The sequence below is a fragment of the Aotus nancymaae genome, unplaced genomic scaffold (assembly GCF_030222135.1).
Source record: "Aotus nancymaae isolate 86718 unplaced genomic scaffold, 86718_ANA_hifiasm-v0.15.2.pri h1tg000030l, whole genome shotgun sequence".
Classification (NCBI taxonomy): Eukaryota; Metazoa; Chordata; class Mammalia; order Primates; family Aotidae; genus Aotus; species Aotus nancymaae.
In genome coordinates, this window is record NW_026988443.1 from 21,417,607 (window position 1) to 21,440,693 (window position 23,087).

The 23,087-nt window shown below is 38.7% G+C and overlaps 1 protein-coding gene and 1 pseudogene across 3 annotated transcripts in view; both read right to left on the minus strand.

The window, feature by feature from the left end:
• The window catches only part of TERB1 (telomere repeat binding bouquet formation protein 1), a 49,737-nt gene that overhangs the window by 20,530 nt on the left and 6,120 nt on the right, over positions 1–23,087 (minus strand). For all 3 annotated transcript variants that reach the window (XM_064383164.1, XM_064383162.1, XM_021667070.2), the window contains 7 exons: positions 14,531–14,641; positions 14,207–14,335; positions 12,164–12,292; positions 9,901–9,961; positions 9,690–9,805; positions 9,463–9,585; positions 1,594–1,746 (listed from right to left, as the gene is read on the minus strand). In XM_064383164.1, coding sequence (XP_064239234.1) covers positions 1,594–1,746; positions 9,463–9,585; positions 9,690–9,805; positions 9,901–9,961; positions 12,164–12,292; positions 14,207–14,335; positions 14,531–14,641 — 822 coding nt within the window. The remainder of the gene's footprint in view (positions 1–1,593; positions 1,747–9,462; positions 9,586–9,689; positions 9,806–9,900; positions 9,962–12,163; positions 12,293–14,206; positions 14,336–14,530; positions 14,642–23,087) is intronic.
• Positions 16,971–17,738, minus strand: LOC105728024 (small ribosomal subunit protein eS4-like; annotated as a pseudogene).

Consider the following 23,087-nt stretch of genomic DNA (forward strand, 5'->3'; position numbering starts at 1 on the left):
CATTACTTTTTCTTCCCATACTAAAGACATATTACTAAAGCAAATTTTTTGAAGAATTTTTTTTTCTTAATTGTTCTGCAGAATGCTGTGAAGATGAAGTAACACTAACTTCCTAAAAGCTGAGTATGCTTACTCTATCCTTACATACTTCTTCTTATCTAGATTGAATAGTAAAGACTTTCCTACATAATCAGTTTCTGCTGACATTTAAAATACACTATTGGGCCAGGCACAGTGGCTCACACCTGTAATCCCAGCAGTTTGGGAGGTCAAGGTGAGCAGATCAGTCAGGAGACTGGGACCATCCTGGCTAACATGCCTCTACTAAAAATACAAAAAAAATTAGCCAGGCATGGTGGTGGGCACCCGTAGTCCCAGCTACTTGGGAGGCTGAGGCAGGAGAATCGCTTGAACCCAGGAGGCAGAGGTTGCAGTGAGCCAAGATCACGCCACTGCACTCCAGCCTGGGCAACAGAGTGAGACGCTGTCTCAAAAATAAAAAATATACTATTAACTGACCACAGTTCTACTAACTTATTGATGCAATAAAGCATATGTGAAGCTATGCCGAGATGTGATAAAAGTCTAAAAGTCCACCATTTTAGGCTATACTTCTCCTAATGGGGCTTTTAACAGAGTTCACCCAGAGTCTAACCACACTAATATCAACAAAAAAGTTGTGAATTCCTAAGGGACTACATCTTAATCAATTTTGTACTCATAAAGCTCAGCATATAGCAGGCCCTAAATAACCACTTTTTCAAAAACCATCTATTTTTTCCCCCCAGTTGTTTGTTAATACAAATAGAGTTTCTTACTCTTCAATGTTTGCACATGTGAGAAGCAGCAGCCATGAGTTCAAGTCTGGTTCTGCCACTCACTAGCAATGCTGTATTGGGTAAGTCCAACCTCATACTTAGCAGAAAGAGATGTATTCTTTATATAAATTGAGTTTGCCATTCCTTAATCTCAAAAATATCCCTTGGTTTCTCATCTGAAACTTAAAAAAAATTTTTTTTTGAGAGATAGAGTCTTGCTATGTTGACCAAACTGGTCTCAAACTCCTGGCCTCAGGCAGTCCTCCCATCTTGACCTCCCAAAGTACTAGATTACAGGCGTGAGCCACCATGCTCAGTCTAAAAATTTTAACTTAATGCTGCTTTTTTTTTTTTAATGGAGTTTTGCTCTTGTTGCCCAGGCTGGAGTGCAGTGGCATGATCTCAGCTCCCTTACTGCACCTCTGCCTCCAGGGTTCAAGTGATTCTCTTGCCTCAGCCTCCTGAGTAGCTGGGATTACAGGCGCCTGCCATCACATCTGACTAATTTTTGTATTTTCAGTAGAGACAAGGTTGGCCAGGCTGGTCTTGAACTCCTGACCGCAGGTGATCCGCCCACCCGGGCCTCCTAAAGTGCTGGGATTATAGGCATGAACCACTGTACCCGGCTGTGTTGGATAATTTTTAATACTCCCTTCCACTTGTGAGAAACTGTTAGTCTAAACCATGTTACTGTTTAATCTACTATTTCAACACTTATCATGCTATATTCAAACAAAACTCAATTTCAAAACAACTAGTAAGCATTGCTACTCACGATTATCAGCAATGCATGCATCCACGGTCTTTGTCACAACCACTGCAAGTTTAGCACTGGAAAGAGTCTCATGTGAATCAGATTCCAGTTGCATGAGAACTTGAGCCAATACATCCAGTCCACCCACAGATATAAAGTATTTCTGAACATATGCTTAAAAAATAAAGTAGCAAAACTATTAATATTTTAAACAAGACAGGTGAATGGTTTTATTCAATAAATTTGCACTAAATGTAACATTAACTTGACCTGTTCAAATTACTTTCTAAAAATCCCCAAACTAAATAATTTAAAATTTAATCTTTACCTGTGCATATACATAATCAAAATAATTATTTATGTAAGCACCTTACATTAACATAGTAAAACTATATGTATAGTACAGTATTTCTTGTGTATTAGAAATCTTTTATGTTTCATTTAGTAAGAACTGCTCTATTTTATAAAAATGACATTATTAAACTGTCCTTTGCGCTGAGCATGGTGGCTCATGCCTGTAATCCCAGCACTTTGGGAGACTGGGATGGGCAGATTGCTTGAGATCAGGAGTTCAAGACCAGCGTGGCCAACATGCTGAAACTCTGTCTCTACTAAAAATACAAAACATAAGCTGGGCATGGTGGTTCACTCAGCTACTCAGATGGCTGAGGCAGGAGGATCACTTGAACCCAGGAGGGGGAGGTTGCAGTGAGTTGAGCTCATACCACTGTACTCCAGCCTGGTTGACAGAGTGAGACTCTGTCTCAAAAAAACAAAACAAAATGTGTCCCTCAACATTATTAAACAATCTTTCAATAGAGTTATAAAGAATATATTCATTCATTTAGCTTGGTAATTAGCAAGCTGTTTTCTGCAATCCAACATAACTAATTCTTCAGATTGTTTGACTCTTCAAAGTGCTGTTCTAAAAGAGTATACATCTCATCCATCATATTTACACCTAATTCTTTTAGTTCTTGGAGCTTAAAATTATAACACATCACAGAGACTCATAACAATTACTCCAAGCAAAGATTCGATGGCCGGTATCTATTTTTTGTTCCCTGGTTGAAAATAATTCTGGGCCAGGCATGGTGGCTCATGCCTTTAATTCCAACACTGAGGAGGCCAAGGCAGGTGGATTACTTGAGCCCAGGAGTTCAAGACCAGCCTGGGCAACATAGTGAAACCCTGTCTCTAAAAAAAAATACAAAAAAATTAGCTGGGCATGGTGGTGCATGCCTGTAGTCCCAGCTACTAGGGAGGTGGAAGGGTAGCTTGAGCCCAGGATGTCGAGGGTGCAGTGAGCTATGAGTATTCCACTGCACTCCAGCCTGGGTGACAGAGCAAAACCCTGTCTCAGAAAAGAAAGGAAAAGAAAAGAAAAGAATTCTGATGGGTAAGTATCCAATGGGTCTCTGGATACAAAGGTCTCTAACAGCCTCTGTCTCAGTAATGGGCTTATAATAAATGAATATATGGATATATAGGCTGCTGATTATAAATCTACCAACCTTCTTGTTTATTCTACTTCCATAAAGTAAAGTGATTCAAAGACAAAAATTAATTTTTGTATTGTTCAATAAAACAGAGATCTTAGTCTAAAAAATCATATTCAGAATTTTTCACATCTGGGAAAGGAATTGTAAAAAAACATTTTTATTTTTTATTTATTTATTTATTTTTGAGATGAGGTCTCACTCTGTCACCCAGACTGGAGTGCAGTGGCGCAATCTTGGCTTGCTGCATCTTCTGCCTCCTGGTCTCAAGCAATTCTTCCACTTCAGCCTTCTAAGTAGCTGGGACTACAGGCGAGCACCATCATGCATGCCCAGCTAATTTTTGCATTTTTGGTAGAGGCGGGGTTTCACCATGTTGTCTGGGCTGGTCTCGAGCTCCTGAACTCAAGCAATCCGCCTGCCTCGGCCTCCCAAAGTGTTGGGATTACAGACGTGAGCCATTGCGCCCAGCCCAGAAACATTATTTAAGAACAGGCAAACATTTTCAATATATGGTGGCTCCAAAATAGGATTCTTTACTAAAAAGTATTTTCGTTTTTAAAAAATCTTCAAAAAAGAGGCTGGGTGTGGTAGTAGCTCATGTCTGTAATCCTAGCATTTTTGAGAGGCTAAGGCAGGATGATTGCCTGAATCCAGAAGTTCAGTATCAGCCTGGGCAACATAGCAAGACCCCATCTCTATAAAAAATAAAATAAAAAATTAGCCAAGCTCAGTGGTGTATGCCTGTTGTCCCAGCAACTCAGGAGAGTAAGGCAGGGGTACTGCTTAAGCCCAGAAGTTTAAAGCTGCAGTAAGTCATGATTGTGCCAGTGTACTCTAGCCGGCATGACAGAGTGAGACTCTATCTCAAAAAAAAAAAAAAAAAAGCGTTTGAATGCTTAGATGAAATGGCAGTGTATTACTGCAGATTCATAGTTATAGCCTAAGTGACAAAAATTCAGGCATATAAGCAGAAGAACATCCTAGACCACATTTATTGTACAATGAATATTTCAGATTTTCACTAATCTGTAGTTTACTGAGATTAATGAAGTCGTATAACTATCACTCATTAAAGCTGGCTTTTAGAGAAAAAGGCATTGTCAGGGTATCATGAAAATAGATTCCAATTTTTTTTTCTTGTTTTTCTCTCACACTGAGCAAGATTCCAATTTTTTTGAATTCTAGAGCTATATCCTTTGCATGTGAAACATGAGTATTTGTTTCAAACACTTGAACATAGACATACACCAGCAATGTGTGAAAGTTCTAGTTGTTCCACATCCTTGCCAATATTTAGCATAACCACTTTTTATTTTTTATTTATTTATTTATTTTGAGATGGAATCTTGCTCTGTTGCCCAGGCTGGAGTGCAGTGGTGTGATCTTGGCTCACTACAACCTCCTTTTCCTGGGTTCAAGCAATTCTCCTACCCTCAGCCTCCTGAGTAGCTTGGATAACAGGCACACGCCACCACACCTGGCTAATTTTTGTATTTTTAGTAGAGACGGGGTTTCACCATGTTCAGGCTGGTCTTGAACTTCTGACCTTGTGATCCGCCTGCCTTGGCCTCCCAAAGTGCTGGGATTACAGGTATAAGCCACCGGGACTGGCCGACCATTTTTTATTTTTAACATGCTAGTGGGTGTGTAGTAGTATCTCCATGGGATTTCACTTTGGATTTCTCTGATAACTAATAATTTCTTGAGCATTTTTTTTTCCTGAGACAGAGTCTTGCTCTGGCCACCGTGCCCAACCAATCTTAAACATCTTTTCAAGTACTTATTAAATATTCATATCTTCTTTGGTGAAGTATCTGTTCAAATCTTTTGCCCATTTTTTTAATCATCAGGTTGTTTTGGTCTTATTATTGATTTATAAGAGCTGCTGACAAGTTTCTGGGTACAAATTCTTAATCAGATGAATGTTTCTCAAGTATTTTCTTTCAGTCTGGCTTACCTCTCATCCTCATAGCAAGCTCTTCTGAAAAGCAAAATTATTTCGGGGAAGTCCAATTTATCATTTTTTCCTTTCCTTTTTTTTTTTTTTTTTTTTTGAGACAGAGGCTTGCTCTGTTGCCAGGCTGGAGTGCAGTGGCATGATCTCTGCTCACTGCAACCTCTGCCTCCCAGGTTCAAGTGATTCTCATGCCACAGCCTCCCGAATAGCTGGGATTACAGGCATGTGCCACCACACCAGCTAATTTTTTTTTTCTTTTTTTTTTTTTTGGTTTTTTGTAGAGATGGGGTTTCACCATGTTGGTCAGGGTGGTCTCGAAATTCTGACCTCATGATCCACCCACCTTGGCCTCCCAAAGTACTGAGATTACAGGCATGAGCCACCACGCTCAGCCTTACCATTTTTTCTTTAGTGATTCATGCTTTTTGTGTCCTTAGAAATCTTTGCCTACCCTCAAGTTGTGAGAACTTCCTGCTTTTGTCCACATTATATCTTTTTCAATCTTGTATTTAACTCTATGGGCCTTGATTTGAAGTTAGTTTTTATATACTGTATAAGGGTTCAGATTCATATTTTGCATATAGATATCCACTTTTTCTAGCACCATTTGTTGAAAATATCTTTTCCTCAACAGAATTACAATGGCATCTTTGCAGACAATCAACAACCATATATGTATGAATCTATTTCTGGGCTCTCATTTTTGTTTCCTTAATCTATAAGGCTACAAGACTGGGTACGGTGGCTTGTGCCTGTAATTCCAGCACTTTAGGAGGCTGAGGAGGGAGGATCACCTCAGATCAATTCAAGACCAGCCTGGCCAACATGGTGAAACTTTGTCTCTACTAAAAATTCAAAAATTAGCCAGGCATAGTGGTGGGCACCTGTAATACCAGCTACTCAGGAGGCTGAGGCAGAAGAATCACTTGAACCTGGGAGGTAGAGGTTGCAGTGAGTCAAGACTATGCCATTGCACTCCAGTCTGGGCAAGAGCAAAACTCAGTCTCAAAAAAAAAAAAATCTATGTCTACACCTACAGCAATGCCATGCTTCCTTGACTTCTGTGTAAGTACTAAAATCAAGCAACATAGTCCTACAGTTTTGTCATTTTTTCCCCAAAAGTTTTGATTATCCTAGGCCCTTTGCATTCTATGTAAGTTTTAGAATTAGCTTGTTAATTTCTACAGAAAAATCTGCTGAGATTTTGCTTAGGAATGCCATGAATCTAGAATTGAATTTGAAAGTGTCATTCTTACAATGCTGAGTCTTACAATCCAGAGTATTATATATCTCATTAATTTTCTTTTTATTTTCATTTTTGTTTGTTATGGTGTGTGTGTGTGTGTGTGTGAGAGAGAGAGAGAGACAGACAGACAGACAAGATCTCTCTCTGTTGCCCAGGCTGGAGTGCAATAACACAATCATAGCTCACTGCAGCCTTGACCTTCCAGGCTCAAGCAATCCTCCTACCACAGCCTCCCAAGTAGCTGGGACTACAGGTGTGAACCATCACACCTGGCTAGTTTTTAAATTTTTTGTAGAGACAGGTCTTTCTATGTTGCCCAGGCTGGTCTTGAACTCCTAGACTCAAGTGATCCTTCTGTTTCGGCCTCCCAAAGTGCTGGGATTATAGGTATGAGTCACTACACCTAGCCTTTTGTCTTTTTTCTAGTCTCAAGGGGAAAACATTAAGTCTTTCACCACTAATTATGTTACCTGTAGTACTTTGTACAGGCTTTTTATCACATTAAGGAAGTTCCCTTCTGTTCCTATTTTACCATGAGTTTACAAATCTATGTTGAATTATGTCAAATGCTTTTCCTGTATCTATTGAAATTATCACATTGTTCTTTTCTAGACTGTAAATATGATGAATTTTCTAATGTTAAGCCAATCTTGCATTCCTGGGATATATGCCACTTGGTCATAATGTATTATCTTTTCTATATATTGCTAAATTAGGTTTAATATTTTGTTAAGGATTTTTACATCTCTATATTCATAGAGCTATTAGCCTACAGTTTCTCGTAATGTTGTTTCTGGGTTCTGATATTGGGGTAATGCTGGCCTTGTATGTTGGGAAGTGCTTCTCCCACTTCTATTTCCTGGAATAATTTATGTGAAATTGTTTGTTTCCTGAAATGTTTGGCATAATTTGCCAATGAAACCATTAAGGCCTGGAATTTTCTATGCTAAGGTTTTGCTTTAAGGTTTTTGTTGTTGTTTGTTTGTTTTTAAAAGGTAGGTTCTTGCTATGTTGCCCAGGCTGCAGTGGCTATTCTCAGGTATGATAATCGTACACTATACCCTTGAACTTCTGGGCTCAAGTGATCTTCCCACCTCAGCCTCCCAACAGCTGGGACTAGAGACATGCACCACCATGCCCAGCTTTTGTGTAAGGTTTTAAACTACAAATTTGACTTCTTTAACAGATACAGGAATATTCAGGTTACCTATTTCTTCTTGAGTGAGCTTTGTTTGGTAGTTTATATCTTTCAAAGAATTTGTCCAACTCATCTAGGTGTTTTTTTTTTTTGTTTTTTTTTTGAGACCGAGTCTCACTCTGTTGCCCAGGCTAGAGTTGCAGTGGTGTGATCTCGGCTCACTGTAACTTCTGCCTTCCAGGTTCGAGTGATTCTTGTGCCTCAGCCTCCCAAGTAGCTGGGACTACAGGCATGCACCACCACACCCATCTAATTTTTTTTGTATTTTTAGTAGAGACAGGGTTTCACCATTTTTGGCCAGGATGGACTCAATCTCTTGACCTCATGATCTGCCTGCCTCAGCCTCCCAATGTGCTGGGATTACAGGGGTGAGCCACTGCACCCAGCCTCATCTAGGCTGTTAAATGTCATGACATAAAGCTGTTTCTACGATTCTTTTATTATTCTTTTAATATCTGTTAAAATCTATAGTGATGTCACTTTTCATTCCTGGTATCGGTAATCTGAGCTTTCTCTTATTACTTTGTGATCAGTCTGGCTAGAGGATCACTTTTAGTGATCTTTTCAAAGAATTAGCTCATGTTTCAATTATTTTCCTCTATTCTGTGCTTTTCTCTATTTCACTGATTTCTAATCTTCTCTTCATTATTTCCTTTGTTACGCTTATTTAACTTGCTTGGTTTGCTAATTTCTTAGGTAGAAGCTAACATAATTTTTTTTATTGTCATGTTGGTCAGGTTGGTCTCGAACTCCTGACCTCAAGTGATCCCCCACCTCAGCCTCCCAAAGTGCTGGGATAACAGGCAATAGCCACTACAACCAGCCAGAAGCTAATAGAATTGACTTGAGACCTTTCTTCTTTTCTTATATAAGCTTAATACTATAAATTTCCTTCTAAACACTGTTTTGAAGCATCCCACAGATCTCTCTTATTTATTTATTTATTTATTTATTTTTATTTTTTGAGACAGAGTCTCACTCTGTTACCCAGGCTGGAGTACAGTGGCATGATCTCGGCTCATAACAATCTCTACCCACCAGGTTCAAGAGATTCTCCTGCCTCAGCCTCCTGAGTAGCTGGGATTATAGATGCCCAGCTAAGTTTTGTATTTTCAGTAGAGACAAGGTTTCACCATGTTGGTCAGGCTGGTCTCAAACTCCTGACCTCAAGTAATTTGCCCACCTAGACCTCTCACAGTGCTGGGATCACAGGTGCAAGTCACTGAATCTGGCTGTGTGTGTGTGGTTTTTTTTTTTTTTTTTTTTGACAAAGTCTCATTCTGTTGCCCAGCATGGAGTACAATGGCAAGGTATTGGCTCACTGCAACCTCTGTCTCCTGGGCTCAAGCGATTCTCCTGCCTCAGCCTCCCAAGTAGCTGGGATTATAGGTGTCTACCACCACATCTGGCTAATTTTTGTATTTTTAGTAGAGATGGAGTTTCACCATGTTGGTCAGGCTGGTCTCGAACTCCTGACCTCAAGGGATCCGTCCACTTCAGATTACCAAAATGCCAGGATTATAGGCATGAGCCACTGTGTCTGGCCTAATGTTGTATTTTCATTATCATTCAGTTAGAAACATTTTCTAATTTTCCTTATAATTCATGCATTGACTCATGAATTTTAGTACGAAGTTGTTTAATTACCAGATACCTGGGGCTTTTCTAGGTGTTTTGTTTTTACTCATTTCTAATTTAATTACCTTGTGATAAGAGAACACACTCTATGGGTTTTTAATCTTGCTATCTGGTTTATCTGTTTTATGAAGGTATCTAGGGAGATTAAAAACCGATGCTGCTACCACTATTTTCCCAATATCCTCCAAAAAATATCTACTTTTAAGATTTTCTTATCTTTAAGAGTCTAAATGTATTTAAAAAACCCAAATTACAAGAATTCAATTGATTCAATAATGAATTCCATAGTTTTTATTATGCTTTGAAGTATGTTTCTTCAACTACGACCTAGAAAATAATGAATACTTACTGTTATTTGCAAGAGTGAGTGCAATAAATGAGCAAATAGGGCGAATTATCTCAGGTTTCATGCAATTTTTTAGCCACTCATTAGCATGTGGAAAAAGTGAACAGCAAAACATTTGATTGTCATCTGAAAGAAGACAAAGTCAATCATGTTTTAATATGACAATTGGAAAATAACAGTTTTCATTTGTTTTTATCTTATTTTTATATTTAAACATTACAGATAATTACCATTTTGAGGATTGTTGACACAGACACACAGAGTACTACATACTGAAGACCATAACTGATAACTCTGGAAAACAGTTTTATCTGACAGATCCAACTCATGTTTTGAAAGAACTGTCCTATTAGGTTAAAAAGAAAAGAAAATAAATTAATACAAATGTGTTAAGGTCCTAAGTAATGAATAATTAACAAAAAGAAATTTGTATTTGTTTACCTGAATAACCGTGACAGAACTGTAATACAACCTGTTTCTCTCACAAGTGTTTGTCCAGTCCCTTAAAAAAAACAGCCATACGAATATGAGTTTTATTTACAAATAGTCTTGTAGAAATAAAGAACAGTTAAGTTTTATTTTAATAAATAACTTTTAAACAATTTTAAAATATTACAACTTTAAAATATAACAGAATTACAGTGGATAAAAATTTGTAACAAGATTATTATAAAAAATATTATCACTAATGCTTATAAACTAATTGTATTCAAATTTTCCTCTAAAAATTACAAAACTCTTACTCTGCATCATGGTTCTGTGTTACAGTATCAAGGTAAGTTCCAAAATAGAAAAATAAATAAATTCAACCTTTTCTAGTTTTTCCAAAATAAACAAAATCTAGACACATTTTTTTTTTAAGTACACGCCTGGCAAGAAGGAACCTCCTTAGGCCTCTCTGCCAAGAGGTTTAGCCGAACTGCCTGAGCTGCTCAGACTACCATTATATATGGGTCTGTGACCCTTTCCATGGAAACGAGAATAGGAGAGACCTAGAAGGGTGAGGAACCAGCCACTGGTAGCAGAAGAAAGTGAGGCTTGACTCCTCCCCCTCAAAGGGTACAATCTGATGCCTAGCTTCCCTGAAGCTGCCCAGCCCCTGCCCAACACCCTGGGGGTTTGGGCCTTGAGCCCTATGACCACCCAGACTTCCCCCTCTATTGATGCCCATGCCATTTCCCCTCTAGCTGGAAGGGTGGCATGAGAGAGTCTGCTGGTACTGAATATGGTCTTTGTGCTGGGACCCAGGCGTCATGGGGAATGGGTCACACAGCCTTGGCATCCCCAAGTGCTGGGGTTACAGACGTGACCCACCTCGCCTACCTAGAAGCATTTCTCTTTTTTGAGATGAGATCTTGCTCTGTCACTCAGGCTAGAATGCAGTGGCTTAATCACAGCTTACTGTAGCCTCAACCTTCAGGGCTCACTTGATCCTCCCACCTCAGCCTCCCGAGTAGCTGTTAGTACAGGTGTGCATCACCACACCCAGTTAATTTTTCTTTTTTTTATTTCTTTGTAGAGAGACAAAGTCTCACTATGTTACCTAGGCGGGTTTCAAACTCCTGGGCTTAAGGGATCCTCCCACCTCAGCCTCCCAAAATGCTGGGATTACAGGGATGAGCCACCACACCTGGCCTAGAAACATTTTAAATGCTTACAAAATTTCTAACAATTTGAAGAATTAAAATTTTAAAAAGTTAAAAAATAACTGAGCAGTAAGTATTATAGGAACATTCTATATTATCTTCGCAACTTTTCTGTAAATCTAAAATTATTCCAAAATAAAAACCATTGGTGGCTTATACCATAAACACTGTAACTAAATGGTCAATTCAGCAGAAAATCAACTAATTCATTAAATGCCTCCCTTTTTCTCTTTAAACCTGTTACCTTTCAATAATAAGCACTATAATTACTTTATAATTTCTTAAAATTAGTATTGAATGATTAAATATATGCGATTAACCCCCTTTTCTTTTTCTTTCTTTTTTTTTTTGAGACAGAGTCTTGCTCTGTCACCAGGCTGGAGTGCAGTGGTGCAATCTTGGCTTCCTGTAACCTCTGCCTCCCAGGTTCAAGAGATTCCCTGCTTCAGCCTCCCGAGTAGCTGGGATTATAAGTGGACGCCACCATACCTGGCTAACTTTTTGTATTTTAGTAGAGACAGTGTTTCACCATGTTGGCCAGGATGGTCATGATCTCCCGACCTTACTGATCCACCTACCTTGGCCTCCCAAAGTGCTGGGATTACAGGCGTGAGCCACCGCCCACTTTTCTTTAAACAAGTATTTCTCAGAGGAGAGATTTTAAAAAGGTACTTGGTGGGGCATGGTGGCTCATGCCTGTAATCCCAGCACTTTGGAAGGCCAAGGTAGGGGGATCACTTGACACCAGGTGTTTGAGACCAGCCTGGCCAACATAGTGAAATCCTCATCTGTACTAAAAATCCAAAAATTAGCCAGGCACAGTAGCACGTGCCTGTAATCCCAGCTACTCAGTAGGCGGAGGCAGGAGAATCACTTGAACCAGGAGGCAGAGGTTGTAGTAAGCCGAGATCGTGCCACTGCACTCCAGCCTGGGTGCCAGAGCGAGACTCCGTCTCAAAAAAAAAAAGATACTGATATAAGGTCTAAAATAAAAAATTAATAATGACTGTTCCAATTGATTAAAGTGTTTTCAAACATTCATAAGAGAATGTACTTACTGTTATTTGAAACCAGAACCAAAATAACATAAACAGACATTCTTTTCAAATTTATGTTTGAATCATTAGATAAGAACCAAGTTAAGTCTTCAAACAACTCTGAAGTACACAAAGTCTGCTGACAGTAAACTGAAATATAAAATATAATTTTAATTTCAATGCATTATCACAAACATGCTTTAAAATGTGCTGAACAAAATACAAAATTGCCTAACTGGGGATGGTTTTTAACCAAATCTCATTTAATTGATATTTATTAGTCATACAACAAAATTTCTTACAAACTGATATGTGCTTACTCAATTAGCAGACTAAAGAAGCAGTATATTGGAGGGGCGGGGCTAAAAATTAAAAAAAAAAGAAAAACAAATATAAATAAAGAAAGAAGCAGTATATTAATCAAAAGTACTTAATCTAGGCTCCAAAACACATTGAAATCTCCTAGAGTTTACAATAAAAAACTTATCTGAATAAAAACTTAAATAAAATTTAGCAAAAAAAAACCTTTAAAGGATGAGTAACAAAACAGCAAGAAAAACAATTCAAAAGAATTCAGAAATCTGCTTTAGAAAACAGAGGGACAAACAATATTTGTGCTATTAAGACTTTTCTAGAAATAAAAATCTTTTCAAAAATCATACTACCTGATAGTTTTTGTGTGTGTGATAATAATGCAAGCAGAATTTTACAAAAATAATACAGACATAAAGATACAATCAATATTTCATCCAGTTCCTAGAATCAGCTATCAGACCCTATCTCAAAGGCAAGGACTAAGCGAGGCACAGAAAGACAAACATCACATGTTCTCACTTATATGTGGGATCTAAAAATCAAAACAATTGAACTCATGGAGATAAATGATTACCAGAGGCTGGGAAGGGTAGTGGGAGGTGGTGGGGATGGTACCAAAAAAAATAGAAAGAATGACCAAGACTTACTATTTGATAGCACAACAGAGTAACCATAGTCAATGATAATTTAGTTGTACCCTTTAAAATAACTAAAGAGTATAATTGAATTGTTTGTGTAACATAAAGAATAAATGTTTGAATGGATGGAAACCCCATTCTCCATGATGTGATTATGTATTGCATGTCTGTATCAAAACACCTCATGTATCCTATAAATATATATATCTATTATATAGCCACAAAAAGGACTATATCTTACTTATCCCTGTATCCCCAATGCTTTGCACAAAGCTTGGTTCCTAAAAGGTGATCTTTTTTTTTTTTTTTTTTGAGACAGGGTCTTACTCTGTGATCTGTCACCCAGGTTGGAATGCAGTGGTATAAACTCAGCTCACTGCCACCTCTACCTTCCAGGCTCAAGCAATCTCCCACCTCGGCCTCCCAAGTAGCTGGGACCACAGGTGCACACCACCACGCCCGGCTAATGTTTTTTTATTTTTGGTAGAGATTGGGTATCACCATGTTGTCCAGGCTGGTCTCAAACTCCTGAGGTCAAGTGATCCACCTGCCTCAGCCTCCCAAAGCGCTGGGATTATAGGTGTGAGACATCATGCCTGGCTAATGAAGAAATATTTAATAAACAAAAATGTAAGAATATAAAGTTGGTCTGACAAACCAATGGTTTATATTCAACCTTATTTTAGACATACTGCAGAAAAGTGTTCTTGCCAACATCAATTTCTATACCCAAAGCCTATTTAACCACACATAACATGGTTGTGGGTTATCTTCATTCTTCAATCTGGAAAGAAGATGAAAGAGAATGGAAAAGAAAGAAAAAAGGGAAAGGGAAGGGAAGGAACAAGGGAAGGGAAGGGGAAGGAAGAAGGGGAGGGGAGGTGAAGGGAATAGAGAAAAGGGGAAGGGAAGGGAAGAGAGAGAGAGGAGGAGGAAAAAGGAAAGAAGGAAGGAAGGGAGGAAGGGAGGGAGGGAAGGAAGGAGGGAGGCTGGAGAAAATTATTCAAACATGTAAAAAAAGGAAAGGAAATTAACTCTAAAATTAGTTTTGAGTATACTGTTAAAATATAACACAATGCTTAAGTATAATGAAATAAAGTTTATATTTTACCATTTTTTTCTGCAATGGCTCCTAATGTATATAAGGCTGCTTCTTTTACCATGCTATGTTCACTTGACTTTGCAAGATTTTTTACAAACATCAAACCACCAATTTCCCGAAAATAAACACTTGCGTTACCTGTAGGATGTGCAGAAAAAAACAAAATAGAAATGACATTTATTTTGATTACCCTTTCAGGGATAAAATAAATCACATGAAGAAAGTAACATATTATGTAGAATAACTGAGTGGAAGATAAAGAATATGCTTATTTGATATAACATAGTACTAAAGAACTAGAATCACAGATAAAAATTCACTATTATATCTTACTGTTTTGTCGACAAATTGAATGAATAGTGACCAAAGCTTCCTTTTGTGAAAAAGCATTGTCCATTTGATGCTTTAGACACTCCAATAATAAGTTCAGGTCAGTCTTCATTTCTAAAGAACAAAAATGTCATTATTTAAACCAAAAGGTTTCTTTCAAAAACTAACCATTCAAATTTCACTTCCTAAATACATATCTTTGGAATGGCCAACTTTTAAAGTAATAGGCATGTATTACTTTTATAAGCCAACAATCATGTAGTTTTTAAAAGATGTTCTTTAAATAAAAGAATTTAAAATGAACTTCTTATAGTTCTTTGATTTTCCCTTTGCATAAGTATAGGAATAGAAAGTCCAAATATTATTCTCTTTAAGTAAAGCTACACTGGTTTAAATATCTGTCATTTAGAAAAAAAAGTGGATAAAAATGAAAATACAACATATGAGAATTTGTGGAAAACAGTATTTAGGATGAAAGGTCTCAAATCAATGATGTCAGCTCCCACCTGAAACCAGTGAAACTGAAAACAAATACAGAGGACGTTCTTCAAGAAGATCAATAAAACTAATAAATTTCTAGTCAGATGAATTAGGAAAAAAGGAGTAAAGACACAAATTACCAATATAAAAAATGAGAGAGATGGCAATACCACATTCTACAGATATTCAGAAGATATTAAGAGAGTACTATGCATAATTTCATACCTACAGATTCAACAACTTAGGTGAAATGGCATCACCAAAATTCACCCAAGAAGAAAAAGACAATTTGAATAGTCCTATATCTATGAAAGAAGTTGAATTAAGAGTTAAAAACTTTTCCACAAAGAAAACTCTGGATTCAGATGGTTTCTTTTGTAAATTCTACGAAACATTTAAGGAATAATATAAATTATACTCAAATTTTTCCAAAAGTTTAAGAGAAGGAATACTTCCCAACTTATTCTATGAGGCTGGTATTACCATTATACCAAAATGGAAGCAATTAGAAAGAAAACTACAGACCAGTTACCCTCATGAACATACATGCAAAAAGTCTAAACAATTGTAGCAAATTGCATCCAACAACATATGAAAATAAAAATACATCACGACTAAGTGGGTTTATACCAGAAATGCAAGGTTATGATTTGAAAAAAAAATCAATGTAACATAATAAGCTAAACAGGAAAACCTTTTGGTCATCTCAATAGATGTAAAAACAGCATCTGATAAAATCCAACATGCATTTCTGATTAAAGAAAAATATTTCACAAACTTGGTATAGAAAGAAACTTCCTCAACCTGGCAAAGTGCATCTACAGTTGAAAATCCTACAGCAAATATCATACATAACAGGGAAAGACTGAATACCTTCTCTAAAACCAGATATAAGATAGAGATGTTTGCTCTCGCCACTCCTGTATAACATTGTCCCGAAGAGTCTAGCCAGTGTCATCAGGTAAGAAAAAAGAAACAAAAGGCCCCCAAATTGGCAAGAAAGTATTTGAATTTGCTTACAACATGATCTACACAATTTGATGGAATCTACAGAAAGCTACTAGAATAAACGAACTAAGTTTTCCAGATAACTCTTTAATACATAAAAATAGATTGTACAGTCAAGTGTTGCTTAATGATGGAGATACATTCTGAGAAATGCATTAGATGATTCCATCATTGTATTAACATCATAGAGTATACTTACACAAACCTAGATGGTAGAGCTTATTATATATGTAGGCTGTATGGTATAGTTCTATTGCTTCTAGGCTAAAACCTACACAGCATGTTACTGTATTGAGTAATATAGTCAATTGTAACACAATGGCAAATTTTTGTATATCTAAACACATCTAAACATAGAAAAGCTATAATAAATATATATATATATATTTTTTTTGAGACGGAGTTTTGCTCTTGTTACCCAGGCTGGAGTGCAATGGCGCAATCTCGGCTCACCGCAACCTCCGCCTCCTGGGTTCAAGCAATTCTCCTGCCTCAGCCTCCCAAGTAGCTGGGACTACAGGCATGCGCCACCATGCCCAGCTAATTTTTGTATTTTTAGTAGATATAGGGTTTCACCATGTTGACCAGGATGGTCTTGATCTCTTGACCTCGTGATCCACCCACCTCGGACTCCCAAAGTGTGGGATTATAGGCGTGAGCCACCGCACCTGGACTATAATATAGATTTTTTAAAAGGTACATCTAGAAGTTTCTCTGGGTGTATCAGTGAGTGAGTGGTGAGTGAATGTGAAGGCTTAGGACATTACTGTACACTACTGTAGACTTTATAAACACTAAATTTAGGCTACTCAATTTATTTTTAATCTATCTTCAATAATAAAATAAACAGCTTATTGTAACTTCATCTAATTTTTTTCTTTTCTTTTTTGCTACTAATCATGCCACATTATTTTTAATTATGTACAAAGATCTAACATGTCACCCATGGACCATTTCACCCACTGCTCTGTTTGGCCGCCAGTCTTTTGTTTCTCTTTTCAGCAATGGTGAGGCAGATACCCTTTCCTCGGGGAAGAGAAATCCATGGTTTATTGCCCTTGCCAATAACAAAAATGTTGGAAAGTTGAGTGGTAAAGCTGCTGCCATTGGCATCTTTCACATGAACCACATCAAAAGATCCAGGGTGCCTCTCTCTGTTGGTAATCACACCAATTCTTCCTAGGTTAGCACCTCCAGTCACCATACACAGGTTACCAGTGTCAGACTTGATGAAATCAGTAATCTTGCCAGTCTCCAAATCAATCTGAATGGTATCTTTCACCTTGATGAGGGGATCAAGGTAGTGGATGGTACAAGCCTCATGAGTCACCAGATGAGGGATTCCTTTAGTGCTCACAAAGATTTTTCTCACTTTGCAAAACTTGTACTTGGCCTCCTCAGGTGTAATACTATGGACAGCAAAGCTGTCATAGATTAGACAGAAATTGGTGTCATAGATCAGACAGAAATTCTCTCCTGTCTTGTAAATGCTGATGACATCCATGAATCCACCAGGGTAGGTTGTATCAGTTCAGACCTTGCCATTGATCTTAATGAACTGCTGCATGCAAATCTTACTTACTTCATCTCCTGTCAGGGCATACTTAAGTCTGTTCCTTAGGAAAATGATGAAGGGGAGACACTCCTTCAACTTGTGAGGACCCGTGGATGGACGAAGAACAAACACATTGGTCAATTTATCCAGCATCCAATGCTTTGGAGCTGCTACCTGCTTCAGATGCTTCTTGGGACCACAAGCCACAACTGTGTTAGGCAAGGAAAGCGGACCTCTGACTTCCAATATGCATAGAAATTGGTACCAGAGACTGTGCACGCCGGATATCCCAGCTAATTTTTTTTTTAAGAGATAGGGTCTCACTATGTTGCCCAGGCTGGTCTGGAACTCCTGGCCTCAAGCAATCCTCCCATCTTGGCCTCCCAAAGCACTGAGATTACAGGTGTGAGCCATCATGCCTGGCCTATTTTTATTTTTTTTAACGTTATTAAAATTAAGACACAAACACACACATTAGCATAGGCTTACACAGGGTCAAGATCATCAATATGACTGTCCTTCACTTCCACATCTTGTCCCACTAGAAACTCTTCAGGGCACTATCACGCATGGAACTGCCATATCTTATAACAATGCCTTCTTCTGGAATACCTCCTGAAGGACCTGCCTGAGGCTGTTTTACAAACTATTTTGTGTAGTAGAAGCAGTATATTCTAAAACAACAATAAATAGTGTAGTAAATACATAAATCAGTAAGACAGTCATTATCAGGTATTATGTACTATAATAATTGGATGTGCTATAGTTTTACACAACTGGTAGTATGGTAGGTTTGTTTACACCAGCATCACCACAAACATTATGAGTAACGTGTTGCGCTACTGCATGACAGGAATTTTTCAGTTCCATTATAATCTTATGAGACTACTGTCCTATATGAGGTCTGTTGTTGACTGAAACATCATTATGCAGCACAGGACGATATTTCTATATACTAGCAAGAAACAAATGGAAATTTAAAATTTAAAAACCATGCCATTACAATAGTATTGAAGATATGAAATACTTAGGGACAAATTGACAACAGAGGTGAATGAGACATACACCAAAAACTAAAAAATACTGCTGAAAGAAATTAAAGACGACCAAAATAAATGCCATTATATACCATGTTCATGGGTCAAAAGACTAAATATTCATGGGTCAAAAGATGTCAATTCTTCCCAAATTGGTCTATAGACTCAATGAAATCCCAGCAGGGATGTGTGTGTGTGTGTGTGTGTGTGTGTGTGTGTGTGTGTGTGTAAATTGACAAGCTGATGCCAAAATTCATAAGGAAATGCAAAAACCCTACAAATAGCCAGACAACACTGAAAGATAAGTATAAAGCCAGAGGGCTAACTCTACCAGATTTCAAGACTTTAAAAACCTACAGTAGGTCAGGCATAGTAGTTTATGCCTGTAATCCCAGCACTTTAGGAGGCTAAGGCAGGTGAATCACTTGAGGTCAGGAGTTTGAGACCAGCCTAGCCAACATGGTGAAACCCCATCTCTACTAAAAAATACAAAAATTAGCTAGTTGTGGTGGTGCGTGCCTATAATCCCAGCTACTCAGGAGGGTGAGGCAGGAGAATCCCTTAAACCTGGGAAGTGGAAGTTGCAGTGAGCCAAGATTGTACTGCTGTACTCCATCCAGTCTGGGCAACAGAATGAGACACCATCTCAAAAAAAGAAAACCAAAACCTACAGCAATAAAAAGAGTGTGGCACTGGCATCAGCATAGACAAAAAGATCAATGAAACAGAACAATAGAGAAATAAACCTATACAAAAAAACCCATGACTTTTTACAAAGGCATTGCTAACAAATAGTGTTGTAACAACTGGATATCCATACTCAAAACAACAGCATCCAAAAACTCTTGAATTCATACTTCACATCACATACAAAAATCAACTCAAAATGGAATGCATATATAAATGTAAAATCTAAAACTGAAACTTTTTATTTTTTGAGAAGGAGTCTCACTCTGTCGTCCAGGCTGGACTGCAAGGGCGCCATCTCGGCTCACTGCAACCTCCACCTCCCAGGTTCAAGCGATTCTCCTGCCTTAGCCTCCCAAGTAGCTGGGATTACAGGCACCCACCACCACACCCAGCTAATTTTTGTATTTTTAGTAGAGACGGGGTTTCGGCATGTTGTCCAGGCTGGTCTCGAACTCCTGACTTCAGGTGAGCTGCCCACCTCGGCTGCCCGAAGTGCTGGGATTATAGGTGTGAGCCACTGCGCCCGCCCTAGAACTATAAATGTTAATTCAAGCTTTATTCCAAAATCTATATACAATTTGACTTAAATTCTTAAAATCAAGAGAGGAAATTGTTTTAAGACTATAGTAAAGAATTTTATAGGAAAATAGTTGTTTATTGTTTGCTGTTTAGTTATAAACAAAAGGTTTACATTTTGATAAGGCTTGATATATGTATGTAGCCATGCAAGCATAAGCAAAATCAAGATAGTGAATGTATCGTCCTGCTCCTTTGTAATCCCTCCCTTCCGTGCTTTCCTGAAGCCTCTTTTCTCAAGCACCCACTAATCTGCCTTCTGTTACTATAGACTAGTTTGCATTTTTTCAGCACTTGGAATCATACAATAAGTATTCTATTTTGTGTGGCTTCTTTCACTCAGCATAATTATTTTGAGATTCACCTGTGTTGGTGCATGCATCTATAATTCCTTTTTATTCCTAAGTATTCCATTGTATAGTTATACCATGATTTGCTTATCCATTCATCTGCTGATGGACATTTTGGTTGCTCACACTTCTCAGCTATTACATATAATGGTGCTATGAACATTTGTATGGACATATATATCCCCTTTGAAGGGTAAATACTTAGGAGTGGAATGGCTGAATCAAGTGGTAGGTATATATTAACAATTTATGAAACTGCTGAACTGTCTTTCAAAGTCTTTGTACCATCTTACATATTTAGAAGCAGTATATGAGAGTTCGAGTTCCTTCATGTCCTTGCCAACATATGAAATGATCAGTCATAAATTTCAGTCATTCTAGTGGGCACGTAATGGCATCTCCTTGTGGTTTTTTTTCTTTTTTTTTTTTTGAGACAGAGTCTCACTCTGTTGCCAGGCTGGAGTGCAGAGGTGCGATCTCGGCTCACTGCAACCTCTGCCTCCTGGGTTCAAGTGATTCTCCTGCCTCAGCCTCCCAAGTAGCTGTGATTACAGGCACCCACCACCATGCCTGGCTAATTTTTTGTATTTTTAGTAGAGATGAGATTTCACCATGTTGGCCAGGCTGGTCACAAACTCCTGACCTCAGGTAATCCACCTGCCTCGGCCTCCCAAAATGCTGGGATTACAGGCGTGAGCCACTGCGCCCACCCTGGTTTTATTTTTGAGACAGAGTCTCACTCTGTTGCTCAAGCTGGAGTGCAGTGGCACAATCTTGGCTCACTGCAACCTCTGCCTCCCAGACTCAAGTGATTCTCCTACCTCAGCCTCCCAAATAGCTGGGATTACAGGTGTGTGCCACCACACCCAGCTAATCTTTTTGTATTTTAGTACAGATGGGGTTTCACCATGTTGCCCTAGGTGGTTTTGAACTACTGAGATTAGGCAATCCCTCCGCCTTGGCCTCCCAAAGTGAAGGGATAACAGGGATGAGCCACCTCACATGGCCATAGTCTCACTCTTGAAAGAAATTCAACTGCCAATTTATTTCAATGAATTAATTCATGACAAAATTTGTTAGTGAAAAACCACAGTAAAAAGGTTATCACTAAGTTTTTTTTAGCAATAACAAATATTTATTTATAGACACTGTAAGAAGGTAAGTTTGGCCAGGCATGGTGGCTCACACCTGTAATCCCTGCACTTTGGGAGGCCGAGGCGGGTGGATTACCTGAGGTCAGGAGTTCAAGACCAGCCTGACCAACATGGAGAAACCCCATCTCTACTAAAAATACAAAATTAGCCAGGTGTGGTGGCGCATGTCTGTAATACCAGCTACTTGGGAGGCTGAGGCAGGAGAATCGCTTGAACCCAGGAGGCAGAGGTTGCAGTGAGCCGAGATCAGGCCATTATACTCCAGCCTGGGCAACAAGAGAGAAACTCCACCACACACAGTATCTTATGCCTGTAATCCCAGCACTTGGGGAGGTCGAGGCGGGCAGATCAATGAGGTCAGGAGTTGGAAACCAGCCTGGCCAACATAGTGAAACCCGATCTTTACTAAAGATACAAAAAATTAGCCAGGGGTGGTGGCGCGCACCTGCAACACCAGCTGCTTGGAAGGCTGAGGCAAAAGAATTGCTTGAACCCGGGAGGCAGAGGTTGCAGTGAGCCAAGATTGGGCCACTGCAATCCAGCCTGGGCAACAGGGCCAGACTCTGTCTCAGAAAAAAAAAAAGCGAAACTTCGTTTCAAAAGTTTGACTCTATGGAGTCTATAAGCCACATCAACAACATGCCAAATAAATTTTTTTTTTTTTTAATTTTTGAGATGGAGTCTCACTCTGTCACCCAGTCTGGAGTGCAGTAGCGTAATCTCAGCTCACTGCAACCTCTGTCTCCTAGTTTCAAGTGATTCTCCTGCCTCAGCCTCCTGAGTAGCTAGGATTACAGATGCGCACCACCATGCCTGGCTAATTTTTGTATTTTTAGTAGAAATGGGGTTTCACTATGTTGGTCAGGCTGGTCTGAAATTCCTGACCTCAGGTGATCCACCTGCCTTGGTCTCCCAAAATGCTGGGATTACAGGTGTAAGCCACCACAGCTGGGTGCCAAAGAAAACTTTTGATGGAGCATAGTGATTTTCAATTCTAGGCACAATGCAGGCAGGATACAAGAAACTTTTTTTTTTTTAGAACAGGGTCTCACTCTATCACCCAGGCTGGAGTGCAGTGGTACAATTACAGAGCACTGCAGCCTCAACCTCCTGGGCTTAAGGGATCCTCCCACCTCAGCCTCCCAAGTAGCTGGGACTACACGCACATGCACCATGCCTGGCTAATTTTTCTATTTTTTGTATAAACGGGGTTTTGCCATGTTGCCCAGGCTGGTCTCGAATTCCTGAGCTCAAACCATCCTCCTGCTTCAGCCTCCCAAAATGCTGGGATTAAAAGTGTGAGCCACTATGCCTGGTCTGCAAGAAACTTCTTTACGTAATCCTCCGTTCTCTTCTGTACGCCTTTCTCATACTTTGATACTTCCTATCATAATCCTTCCCTTCCCAGCCAAAACATCTCCTGACATCACAACTATCATGTTTCACCTTGGCTTTTATCTTCTCTAAGCAAAGTTACCTAGTTCCTTCAATAATTCCTGAAGAAAATAAACAAGTAAATACTGAAGTGAATACAAAAAACATAAGCAATCAAAGAAAATGTGCTAATTGGACTTAAAATTTTAAACCTTTATACTTCAAAAGACACTATCGAGAATGTGGAACAACAGCCTAGTCTAGAAGAGAATATCTGAAAATATTGTTATCCAAATAAAATAGGGAGCTTGTGTTCAGAACAGATAAACAATTCTT